Here is a 13,230-nt window from a genome sequence, read left to right as displayed (position 1 = left end):
TAGATTACTCTTACTTATTATTAAATTTAGTTATGGTTTGGGTTATACTTATAATTACTCCTATTGTTTTACTATCTTCCATCTACCAATTATATTGTAAATCTAACATTTATGGTTCCTATGTTTCTTCATTTCTTTTGATTATGTCCATCTTTCAGGTTTGTTTTTTTTAATAAACCATTAAAAGCCCATGAAGGTACAGGACATTGGGAAGCTCTGTCTTAAGTAATGACTTCATCACAAAATAAAAATACTGGTTACACTGTGTGGGAATATGGTTCCTGCCTTTGGGATTGAGAAAACCAAAGTGTAGAAACACTTAATCTTTTTGACGAGGACAATGAGTCTGCCATATTTGTCACTTTTATTTCCCTTTTGAGTCTCTAAATTTTGGGGTGTTGCTTGCTTTTAGTTCCTTATGGATGTTTGAATTGCAGTTGTTCCCCACAACTCCTCCCAGACGTATCCCCTGCTTCCCTAACCACCCAGTATAGTTTTGGATGTGTTGCCTTCCACAGAAGTATGATAATCTTACTAGGGGCTACAATCCTGGAAAACTCATCCTTCCTTTTCCAAGAGCAATCATTCTCTAATAAGTCTAAACTAGGCCTGGGGTTATGGGCACATCTCTCTTCATCATGCTGGGGTTTTGTCTGAACTGTTCTTGCACAGATCTTGTGCATTCTGTGGAACTGCTGTAAGTTCCTATGTGCAGTGGAACATAGAGACAGTTTTCATGTAGTCATTCACCACACGTGACTTACTGCTCTTTCTTTTACATTGATCATCGAGCCTTAAGATGTGATGTAGATATCGAATTTAAGGCCAAGAATCGTGAAATCTCCTTTTTTTTTTTTTCATTTTAGTCACTTGTGGGTCTCTGTGATAATCACTGTATCATGCAAACAGAGACTCCTCCGAGTACTGTTAAGAGCTGCGTTAATCTGTAGGTATAATGATAAGTCACCATAGTTGGCTTAGTGTTTTGTATATTTAACAAAATAATAGTAATAAGTTCTTCTTCCGGAGCCTATGATCTATCTATTCATTGGCTCTTGGCCCCAAAATGGTGCAAGGTATAAATTTCATCTGGAATTAGCTTAATTACCAAACAGAAAGTGGCTGCTTACATCTAGGTTGTTCATGCCACCATTACATATATCTTGACAGCCAGTCATTCCTGTAGCTTATAATGTTCACAGGTAGGTAGAAGTTGGTAACTGTTTCAAACATTGGCTCTTCACTCAAACGTTCCTTACCACATCCAAGAGCAAGGCACCATGGGAGTAATGTTTTATTCATGTTGAGTATCACTCTTTGCTCACAGATATTCATGAGGACTATTGAGAAGGTGGTTGATGCCACCCTTTCTTTCTTTTTTGTTATTTAACTTGTTTACATTTTAAATGATAACCCCCTTCCCAGTTATACCTCCACAAACCCCATGTCCCATCTCCCCTCTCTCCTTTGTCTCTATGAAGGTCCTTCTCTACCCACTCACCCACTCCTGCCCCACAGCTCCAGCATGCCTGTACACTGGGGCGTCAAGCCTCCACAGGACCAAGGGCCTTCATCCCATTGATGTCACATAAGGCTATTCTCTGCTACATATGTATCTGGATCCATGGATCTTTCCATGTATACTCTTTGGTTGGTGGTTTAGTCCCTGGGAGCTCTGGGTCCCACCCTTTTCTAACACAGCCCGTATGCTCTGTCGTTTTTCTGCTTTTGTAACAAATTGTGCTCTGAAGGAGCCATGGTAAACTTAATTTGAATGCTTTCCTCACATAGTCCTGTCCCATTCTCTAATGATGGCCTCAATTTTGCTCATGCCCTAAAATTGGGCATGATAAATTCACAAATGACTAACAAATATCATGTTCTACCTGATGATGTATGATTTGATTAAAAAGTGGTTACTGTTTTCCTAAACATAGATGACACATTTCAAAATACCTAAAAAATTACTTCTTTTACTGGAATGCACTATTTTCTAAAGAGACAAACTTTAGGGATAGGGATAAACAATTTAATCTGAATACTGTGTTATAGTCCATCTAATTCAGTTAACTACGTTTCTGTGAATCACCAAACTATTGCTTGGGCTCCATCCATCCCATGTCACTTGCTTTATTAATTCTAATCTCTGAGAGAAAATAAAGAATCCTTGTTGTATGGGGTTCATGTTATGAGCTCAAGCAACCTTTATATTTGACAGCATCATTGCCTTGGAATGCTGGTAAAGATCTTATCTGCAGTATTTGGAAGAAGCAACTGTTGGGTTGACTTGGAAATAGTTATAACTATTTTTCTACAGAATGATTTGTGACTATGAGTAACACTGTTTGTCTTACAGGTCAATATATTATACATTTAATGTGCCAATTTTAATGCTTCCGTTGGGATCCCCGTGGATTGCTACATCACATGCATAGCATGTAACTGAAGCTTATAGGGAGATACTGTAGCATTCTTATGATAGGGTGCTCTCAGCTTTAATTAGCAGTTCCTGACGATGATAAATGCTTATGGAGAAATAAAAATGCCCCAATTCCCCTTTAGAGAAATTTGTGGCAGGCAATTTTTAAATACTTGGTACTTCTGTTCTTAAAATGGCAAGGGAACCATGAAAGGTCATCTTGCTTTCAGAATGGTTGCACTGCTTGTTTTAATTTTAATCTCTGCCTCCCCTTGAAGTTGCCTATCAAATAAATGCAGAAGTGTTCATTCAATCTACATCACACTTTAGTTCCCTGCTCTTTCTCCACACGCAGAGTCTTAACAGTGGCAAAGGCATTGAGAATGAAGAATAGCAAGCGTGCACTCATTTTTGTCATCTTTATTGCAAAATTTAAATTTGGAAAGTAAACCTTTCTTTGCATGTGAACATGCCTTCAGGGAAATTTTAACGTTTGCACTCCTAAGATAAGTCTGACATTTTCTATTGGTTGTGTTGCATATTGTCTATCCGTAACATGTAATAACGTTATAGTTTGGATTTCTATTCCTGTATCTGTAGATACAGATGACTTCCCTAACAAAATTCAAATTCCTAGAAAGGAACATACTTTCTTGCCTTTCACTAATATTGGGGGTAATGTTAAAAGCATGTTAACAAAGAATTACCTTTTGTTCACAGTCTCATTGGCCATCTTAGAAATATGTGCATCTCCTTCATCCATTTATATCCATGGCATATCAAATGTGAATAAGTATCATCCCTATGTCTTAGATGTGCATATTAGCTAAAAAAGGAAGAGAAGTTTACTTCTGACAACTGCCTAATCTGAATTAAAAACTCTAATATAGTCATCAGATGTTCTATGAATTAAAAACTTCTAAGAGTGTAAGGTTATCTACCTGATAGCTTCTTGGGAGCAATGATTCAAACAAGGTGAGTGACAGGATTGCTTGACATTCTTTGTGACTAAAACATTTTTGAAGTTGACCTAAGATTCCTATGGAGCTGACCTTTGGTTAGGACATCTACCATGAGACTAGATTAGCTTTATGACTCCTAAATCCACTAAACCCAAGAAATCCTTCCTCTGTAAAAATCAATATACTCAGTCACGTGGCATGTTCATGTGCATGTAAATCAATTGTTCAGTCGATAGGATGAGTGGGAATCAAGCAACCACCATAAAGGATAATAGTTTATCCACATGCAGACACGAGGGGTCTTCACAGAGGACCAGAGCTTTAGAACAGTAGGTATTGAATCCCTCCAAAGAGTGTATTGTACAGTAGTACCAATGGTAACCCTTCAGTGTTTAGTTTTTAATTATGGCTACTTCAAAGCATTTAACATTATTTCTAATAAAGACAGTATATGCAACTGGTGTGATATTTTCTTTGTTCAAATGTAAAACTTCTCTCTTTTTGCTTTGCTTTGCTCAAATCTGAAACATGTAATGACAGTGTCTGGAAAGGTACCAGGGGTCGAAGGCATTTGTCCTCAGCTATCTCATGGCTGCATTTGCTTATTACGTCCCTGCCTCTTAATTCCCTGTGCTATAAAGAGTTGGATGACACTGTCAAGCAAGGGGGAAACTAAGAATTCTATTGGCTGAATGCACTCACTTGCCAGAGTAAAATGTCCTTCACATGAGGAAGGTCTCCGGATTTTCCCATGAACTTGGTGTGTGTGTTTTTTTTTTAAGTTATATTTCATTTTTCTGTGTTTGCGTTTATGCTTCTCTTGTTTCTATTGCAGTTTGGCCTTGGTGTTGCCAACCTACAGTTTTTACTATATAAAAGCCAAAATAGAAGAAACAATAACTCAGGCCAGATGTAAGTACTGTGAAAGCAACTTCGGGGCCTACTTCCTATCTCCTAGTCTCAGTTGTTTATGCCTAGACTTCGGGGTACCCAAGCCGTATACATTTTACTAGGTATTATTACCAAATCCACAGCAATGATTCTCACCCATCCCAAACATGCAAGGAACAAGAAATATTCTACACGGTTAGAATATGAGCAGGTACTCCAGTCTCACTGGCAGTCTGACCGCCCTTCCCTGTCTTGCTATGTGCTCAGAGAATCATTGCAGTGATGTCTCCTCTGTGCCTGTCGTTTTAAGGGTCTGTGAGCTGGTGTGAACTGCTTCACATGCTCATCCCAACCTAGTCTCTTCTCCTGGTGCTGTGCTAGCAATGCTTTTCCTTTTCTTATCTCACCTTCTCATTTCCTGATTGACCTAAATTCTTCTTCCTTTGCATTTGGCCAGAATAATGGTGTGCTTAGCAATTGGCTTTGTTTTTGTAATTCAAATTAAATGTCTCAACAACTCAAGTGAATTCACATAGAAGCATCTTTCGGAATGTGGAGTGATTAACCTTGGGGCCTATTTCAGGTCACTGTTATGTTTTATTTTGGTTTTGATGTTAGATATAGCTAACCAAAATGACCATCATATCCTCTGTAGAACACTCAATATGTACTATCAACCTCATATTTTTCTGTTAGGATCCAGGACAGAAATACATATATATCTTTTACTAGTTTTCCTCATTTCCCTGCCTGTCTTTCTGCTGTTTGCAGCAACAGTAGACACTTCTATATCGCAGAAGATTAAAATATATATTTGCACTCTCACGCGATAGGTATGATGGTCTTTTAACAAGCAGCAGTCTTGCATGAGCTAGTTCTTTCTGTGATTCAAGAAGGGGATAACTAGTGCGTTTTTGCTGATTGGGAAGTGCTTCTGTTCAGAGCTGGGATCTTTGCTAGTGTCCCTGCATCAACCATTCTGCCAAAACAGACCCTTGAAATAACCACAGTACAGAGAAGGGAAAAATACTAAAGGTGACAGGGTATACCTTTCAGCCTTCAAAAATATGTGTTTTTTTTCCCAAACTGCAGCTGTACATAAATGGACCTTTGATCTATGCACAATATTTTTATTCACAGTCATTGAATAAAATATTGTTTGTGACCCCCTTTACTTTACCCTCTTTTTTTTGTTTCCCTGCTTTCTCTTTCTGATGGATTTACAGCAAAAAAGGGGAAAATGAAGGGCAAGTATTTTCTTGTTGCTCAATTTCTTTCTGTTTAGTACACGGCATTTTCACTAATATTTTCATTCCTACTGGATATTATCCTCTGTGCTTCACAGTTGCTAGAATTTGCTCCATGACTGCCTGAAAGTTGGAAGCAGAACAGGGCCGGTGTGCCTGTGTTTGCTCATGCAACCTGTCACACTCAAGTCGGTCTTATTTATTTCCTTTTCTAGACTGAACATCATGTTTCTTTTCTTTACATCTTTCCACCTACTAATTCATACCCAAGATTCTTATTACTTAACTCAATGCATGAATGAGTTCGTTCAAAGCATTTTATCATAATGTTGATAAAACTCTGCATTGATATTTTTAAACAAAACACTTGCTATAATATGTGATTAATACTTCAGGATTTTAAGATATTTAAATGTATTAGAATTAGTAAATGGAAAACCATAAGTAGAATTTTATGTCAAATTACCGCTGTAACCGTCTAGTGAAATTTATGCATATTATGATCTAATGTTGGAAAGCATTAATGATATGTTTAATTTGTCAGTCAATTTGTTTCAACTTTGGGATGTAAGTAGTTTGTTTAAATTTTTCTAACTAGGTACTCTATAATATTTTCATGTTGTCATAGACCCTTGAAACACATGCTCTATCTTGTTTATCTAATCTTGTGTTATTACATTTTCAGATTCAGAAACCCTGAAGCCAGACAATTTTGAAGAATCTGGCTATACTTTCATAGCACCAAGGTTGGTTGTGTTGTTCAGATTTTCTTTCTAATAACTCACATTGTCAGCTTCATCCTTTAAAAAAATATATATCCTAAACTGGGGACAAGATTACTCTAGCTTCATTCTGGGTTAAATTATGGAACCAAAGGACATTGACCTGTAAGCTTCTAACATCCTATGTATTCATTATTATGCCTGCTATTTTGTTTAAATACTTGTAGAACAATTTCTATAGATGGAGCAGTGTGAGAACTCATGTGCACAGGGGCAGATGAGACAAAAAGGCTTTGGTCTGCTGGAATAAACAAGTACATCCAGTAATAGTGAATTGTCTATTGGAAGTTGTATAGCTGATGTGTGTGTGTGTGTGTGTGTGTGTGTGTGTGTGTGTACAATGATACTCCATATATATAATTATCTCGTGAGAATATATACAAATACATATATATATATATAAGCCCACACACTTAAATATGAAATACTTTAAGCTCATAAGGATATGCTTATATACTTGACACAAATGTTTGGATGGTGAAATTTTTATTGAAGAACACATTTTGGTTATATTTGTGTATTGGAAACTTAGCAGTATGCATGTAACAGGCAAGCTAGTTTGGTAGTTTTTGCCTTTGGCTTTTTTTAAGTTAATAATACAAGCCATTGATTCTGAACCCAAGGCATTGTCTCCACCAGACAGTTGTATCTGTCATTGTGATTGGTCCAGATTGCTTCCACTAGCTTATGCAGATCATCTTTGTTTTCTGAGTTCACCTATGTGAGACAATGGTGCTGCATTTCTCCTTGTGGACCAGCTATCCCAACCTAGCCCTCTTCCCCTTGATGATACAGTAGAAGACCCCATTTTGCAACACAGTGGGTAGAAAACGTACCAGCTTTATGGGGTCTACATATTGCGCATCATTGCCAGCTGAGCTTGTTTGTTCTCCTCAACGCGGTTGCAGTTTTGACCCCAGATCTAAGCTCAGGTGGTCTCTTGGTAGGGACATTCCTCTTGCCAGCAGCTTTCTTCTCAGTGTATATCTAGTGTCTCTTTCTCTTCATCCCCTGGTATCTCATCTGTACAACCTTACTTAAGGGCAACCTTAAGCATCTAGGCATTTTTAGGTCCAGAGCCTGGGTAGACTGGTTAATTTCAGGAAATACTTGGAACAACTCATAGTGGATAGCCCTTGGAGCAACAGTCTGTTGTACTGAGGTCATTAAAAAGTGGGTTACATCTCTTTGGAGTTTGATGTCCTGTCCAATGTCAAAGTTTGTAGGCCTTTTCTCAAAACAGAGGATTCACCACCATTTTGTCTTCTTGCATCTTTTTGACAGTAGGATTCAAAAGTCAAGTTTTCCCTCTTGGTTTGTTTCCATTTTGGTGTCTCATGCAGCTGAAGGGGAGGAAAGATGTATGGCCTCATGATGCATGTGGTGCGTGTGGGGTGTGTGTGTGTGTGTGTGTGTGTGTGTGTGTGTGTGTGTGTGTGTGTGTGTGTGTATTGTATGTAATAACATTGTGTCACATCATCTGTGTGTCATGTTTTTGTGTATGTAGGTATGTAAGCGTGTGCATCCATGGAGGCCAGAGATCTTTTACTCTGTTTCTTTCTTGTTCCTGGAGACCTGGTCTCTCATTGAATCTGAAGCTTAAAAACTCTACTAGCCTAATAAAGAAGCTCCTAGAATCTCCCGTCTTCCTTTCCAACTCTGAGATTCTGAGTATGCTTAGCGATACCCAACCTTATTCAATAATTCTTATTTGAACATATCTTACTAATCAATTTAATTTGCTTTTAATGTAGGCTAAAATATGTAAAAAAAATTAGAAGATTCCATTATTATTTTTCTGCTGTTCACTTACAAAAAATTTTTACAGTACCTAAAAAGGGGTTCCTAAGATTATTCAAAGCTAACCCTTAATTTCTGCAAATAAAAATTAGTAAATTCTGCTACTATTTGAAAATTGGTAGTATTTGTAACATTTTGAAAAACCACAGTTAACAAAGCTGATATTCAGCTTTGAGAGACAGCCCCTCCTTTATTTGTGCCTTGGGCAGAGTTGCTCATCTCCATCCTCCTTTCCATGTCTCTCCTGCTTTTTCACTGTCCTAATTTCTTTAGCCCCCTCCAGCTGCACATCCAAGATGGTCCCATGAGCCTCAGTTCTACCTCTTACAGTGAAGGTGCTGAGAACTGTGCTTTACTAGGTTTTTGTCTAATGGGAGATCATCTTTATACCACAAGCCATGTATTAATTCCTCACCTACAAGTTGGGATGATTGATGTCTCCCAAATTTAATGTGACAGTCCTTACTGCTAGAAACAACAGGCACAAGTGGCTTGTTGACATTGCAGTAGAGGGTGGGACAGATCTCTTGCCAGTCTTTGTTCATTCTCATATTTCCACATAAGACATTCATGTGTCAGGAAAGCCTACCAGGGATATTTCTTCAATGTGCTTCCAATTCGGAGTCTTGTAAATATTTGTCCCACTTGGAAAGCTCTACTTGGGTTGCTTTTATGAAGGAAATATAATTTTTCCAACGTACCATCTTGAGACATGGTAGTTGTCCTGGTCTGCTCCCTCTTGCTGATGTCTAACTGATCTCTGCTCCTTGCCAGTCCTATCTTAGGATCTATGTATATTTCCGTCACTCTGTAGCTGTTTTGCCCTAGTGCAGGCCAAGGCCTTTTTGTGCATAGAGCAACAGATGAATGGATCTCACATTTCCTCCTTTTGCTCCTGCTTTCCAATCCTGTGACTAGAGAGAGTTCTTAAACTGCAAAGGCATCATTCTCAAAGGCTAATTACCAGCTGGTGGCTCTGCATTGTTATGGTGATTACCTGGACTGTATTCAACAGCTTTCAAGTGCTCTGTCACCAGGGCTCAAGGTTCTCTGTGGTTCCCTTTACTATAAACTAGGAGCTTGCAAATGGCTGCCTGTTTATTAAAGTGCATAAAGTCTCATTTTCTTATTACTGTTTCTGGCAGCTACACTAGCATTTTAGTTAGTTACTGTTGCTGTCCTACAGAACTCTGACCAAAAGCAACTTGGGAGAAGAATGGGCTTATTTAGATTACAATTGCAAGTTATGGTTTATTGTACGAGGAAAATGGGCAGGAATTTAAGCTGGAACTTGAAACAGGAACTGCGCCAGAACACTGCTTTTTGGCCAGCTCCCAGTGACTTGCTTATGTAGATACAGAATAAATTGACATACAAAGGGAATGGTCCCACCCACAGTGTGATGAACCTTCCTGCATCAGTTAACAGTGAAAACATAAATTCACAGACATGCCCACCAGCCAAACTGACCTGGGCAAAATCCATCAACTTTGAGATTTCCCATTCAGTTGACTCTAGTCTGTGTCAAGTTGACAATTAAAAGTTTACGGGACACAGGCTAAGGGCTACTACAGTAGATTTAATGGGACTAGTCCTAGCACAAACATCAGAGGCCACAGAGCCTGAATCACTTGCTGCATTGGATTATGTTAAAAGGTTTCCCCATGCTTGTTTTAAATTCCAGATGTATTTAGTCTATTTCTAAAAGTACTGGGCTTTTGTTTTTGCTGGTTTTCATTGCCTGCTTTCTCTTACTAACTCTTGCTTTTTTTTTTTTTTTTTTTTACTGTGTATACACATACCCCAAACTCCTAAACCCGAGCTTCATCTTGGAAACCTCCAACCAACACTCTGTTCTGTGACTTTTTATTTATTTGGTTTACTTCAGTTATTATGTGTTCACTCTAATGAATATTCAACATTCAGTATTAAATCCCTTGTCCTATGTACAGTAGATCTGAGTAAATACATATTAAGTGAAGACTCTAAGAATTTGAGTATGATATATCAAAAAACATATGGTTCTTTCCAGCTTCTGGCTATTATAAATAAGGCTGTGATGAACATAGTAGAGCATGTGTCCTTGTTATATGTTGAAGCTTCTTTTGTGTATACGCCCAGGAGTAGTATAGCTGGGTCATCAGGTAGTACTATGTCCAATTTTCTGAGGAACCACCAGACTGATTTCCACAGTGGTTGTATCAGCTTGCAATCCTATCAACAGTGGAGGAGTATTTCTCTTTCTCTACATCATTGTCAGAATCTGCTGTCACCTAAGTTTTGATCTTAGCCATTCTGACTGGTGTGAGGTGGGATCTCAGGGTTGTTTTGATTTGCATTTCCCTGATGACTAGGGATGTTGAATATTTCTGTAAGTACTTTTTGGTCATTCGTTATTCCTCAGTTGAGATTTCTTTGTTTAGCTCTGTACCCCATGTTTAATAGAATTATTTGATTCTCACAGTGTAACTTGGTGAGTTCTTTGTCTATATTGGATACAAATATCTAGTCCTCTATCAGATGGAAGATTGTTAAAGAACTTTTCCCAATCTATACATTGCTGTTTTATTTTATTGACAGTATCCTTTGCCTTACAGAAACTTTGCAATTTACTGAGGTCCCATTTGTGTATTCTTGATCTTAGAGCATAAGCCATTTGTGTTCTGTTCAGGAAAATTTCCCCTGTGCCTGTGTGTTTTAAGCTCTTTCCCCACTCTCTGTTCTATTAGTTTCAGTGTACCTGATTTTATATGGAGATCTTTGATCCACTTGAACGTGAGCTTTGTACAAGGAGATATGAATGGATTGATTTGCATTCCTCTTTATGCTAACTGCAAGTTGAACCAGCACCATTAATTGAAGATGCTGTCCTTTTGCCATTGAATGTTTTTAGCTACTTTGTCAAAGATCAAGTGACCATAGGTGTGGGTTTATTTCTGGTCAACAGAGGAATGGATACAGAAAATGTGGTACATTTATACAATGGACTACTACTCAGCTATTAAAAACTATGACTTCATGAAATTCGTAGGAAAATGGATGGAACTAAAAAATATCATCCTGATTGAGGTATCCCAGTCACAAAAGACCACACATGTTATATACTCATTGATAAGCAGATACTAGCTCAAAAGCTCAGAATATCCAAGAAACAATTCACAGACCTTATGAAACTCAAAAAGAAGGTAGACCAAAATGTGTATGTTTCAGTCCTTCTTAGAAAGGAGAACAAAGCACTTACTGGAGGAAATAAAGGGACAAATAGAGGAACAGGGATTAAAGAAAAGTTCATCCAGATACTGCCTCACCTGAGGATCCATCCCATATGCAGCTACCAAACCCAGTCACTATTGCTAATGCTAAAAAGTGCTTACTGGCAGGAGCCCGATATGGATGCCCCCTCAGAGGCTCTGCCAGAGCCATACTGATACAGATGAGGATGCTTGCAACTAACAATCAGACTGAGCATGGTGACCCCAGTTCAGGAGCTACAGAATGGACTGAGGAGCTGAAAGGGTTAGCAACTCCATGGGAAGAACAATATCAACCAATCAACCCCCCACCCCCAGAGCTCCCAGGAACTAAAACATAACCCGATGAGTACACATGAGAGAGCGGCCCATGGGTCCAGTTGCATATATAACAGAGGGTGGGGTTGTCTGGCATCCATGGGAGGAGAGGCCTTTGTTCCAGTGAAGGCTCATTTTCACTACATGGCTGCTATCATTTTTTAAGACAGGGACTCCACTCACATTAGCACATTGTTTTAGAGTTCAGCCAGTCAAGCTTTCTGATTAGAAAGCTCCGAGGATCCAGTTGTCTCGTCTCTGTGTCATCACACCTGGAATTATTACGTGGGTTCTAGAAAGCTGAATCTTCATGCTTTACTTACAGTGAATTGCTACATGAATTACTTATCATCCCATTGTGTTTTCTGTTGCTATGATAAAACACCAAACCCAGAAGCAACTCAGAGAAGGAAGGGGGATTGTTTTTCTTATACTGTTGCAACAGAATTTATCTTTGAGGGAGGTCAGAACAAGAACTTTCAAAGGACCCTAAAGGCAGAGACTGAGCATGGAGGAGGGCTACTTACTGGCTTGTGTTCAGTGACTTGCTCAGTTTGCTTCCGTATATAACCCACGACCACCTGTCCAGGAGTGGTGCAGCATACAGTGAACTGGGCCCTTCCATATTAATCTTTACCAAAAATAATGCACATCAGACATGCCCACAAATTATCTGATAGAGATATTGCCTCAATTGAAGTTTCCTGTTTCCAGGTGACTCTAATTAGTGTCTACTTAGCAAAAATTAACTAGCATAATTGACCCCTGTTACCTTGAAAGAAATGCATGATTATTAAATGATAATAATCATTGTTTATCCCTGAGATCCCATGTTAACATAACAATATAAAACATAGTTTAATTTTAAAGGTCACTCTGCCTTTATGGTTTTTGATAAAAGATCTCTGTAAAACTTCAGAGTCTACTAACTGTGGACTACTATAAAATCAAAACCTAAATTACATATTTTATTAGTCTAAGGAAGATGATTTAGGAAACAATTATAGCTAAGGAGAAAAAAACATGTAGGAGTGCAAATCAAATGTTAGAGTTCAATGTTTATCATTTAGGACTCACTTAAGATCTGGGTTTCAAAGGGCTTAGTTACCCCCACTGCTTCTCTGGCTCTACCATACACAGCACACATATCTTGTAGGCTCAGGCCAAATCCACTTCACACCTTTCAGCCATCCTATGGTCATGACATCTCTAATGTACTATATTTCCTACTGTAACTATGGCCGGGCTGAATTACATAGCAAATTCTAGGGCTACATAGTAAGACTCTCTCTCGAAAACATCAAGAAATAAAATAGAGAAGCCAACGTCCCTCTCTTTTCTAACAGCTTGTTCTGAGGAAATATTTTCTTAATATCCCTCAAAATAAGTCAGTTATTTAAAATAGTCTTAAATATGTAAAACCTTCTCATGTTTTAATAATAAAATACAGATTATTATGCAAAAGTATGTTGATACATAATCAGCTTATTAATATTCTAATGAATAAATATTTTAAATGTGTCATAATTATTAAATGACATTTATAAAAGCCACATTTAC

General features: G+C 38.2%; 1 protein-coding gene across 1 annotated transcript in view; it reads left to right on the top strand.

Annotated features, from left to right (window-relative positions):
• CACNA2D1 (calcium voltage-gated channel auxiliary subunit alpha2delta 1) overlaps nucleotides 1-13,230 on the top strand; it is a 412,683-nt gene that overhangs the window by 375,677 nt on the left and 23,776 nt on the right. The window contains exons 23-24 of the mRNA XM_080936313.1: nucleotides 4,217-4,293; nucleotides 6,205-6,265. Coding sequence (XP_080792439.1) covers nucleotides 4,217-4,293; nucleotides 6,205-6,265 — 138 coding nt within the window. The remainder of the gene's footprint in view (nucleotides 1-4,216; nucleotides 4,294-6,204; nucleotides 6,266-13,230) is intronic.

Source organism: Micromys minutus (assembly GCF_963924665.1).
Source record: "Micromys minutus genome assembly, chromosome: 23".
Lineage (NCBI taxonomy): Eukaryota > Metazoa > Chordata > Mammalia > Rodentia > Muridae > Micromys > Micromys minutus.
Note: the sequence above shows the minus strand (reverse complement) of the source record. Positions and strands in the feature narration are given on the sequence as shown.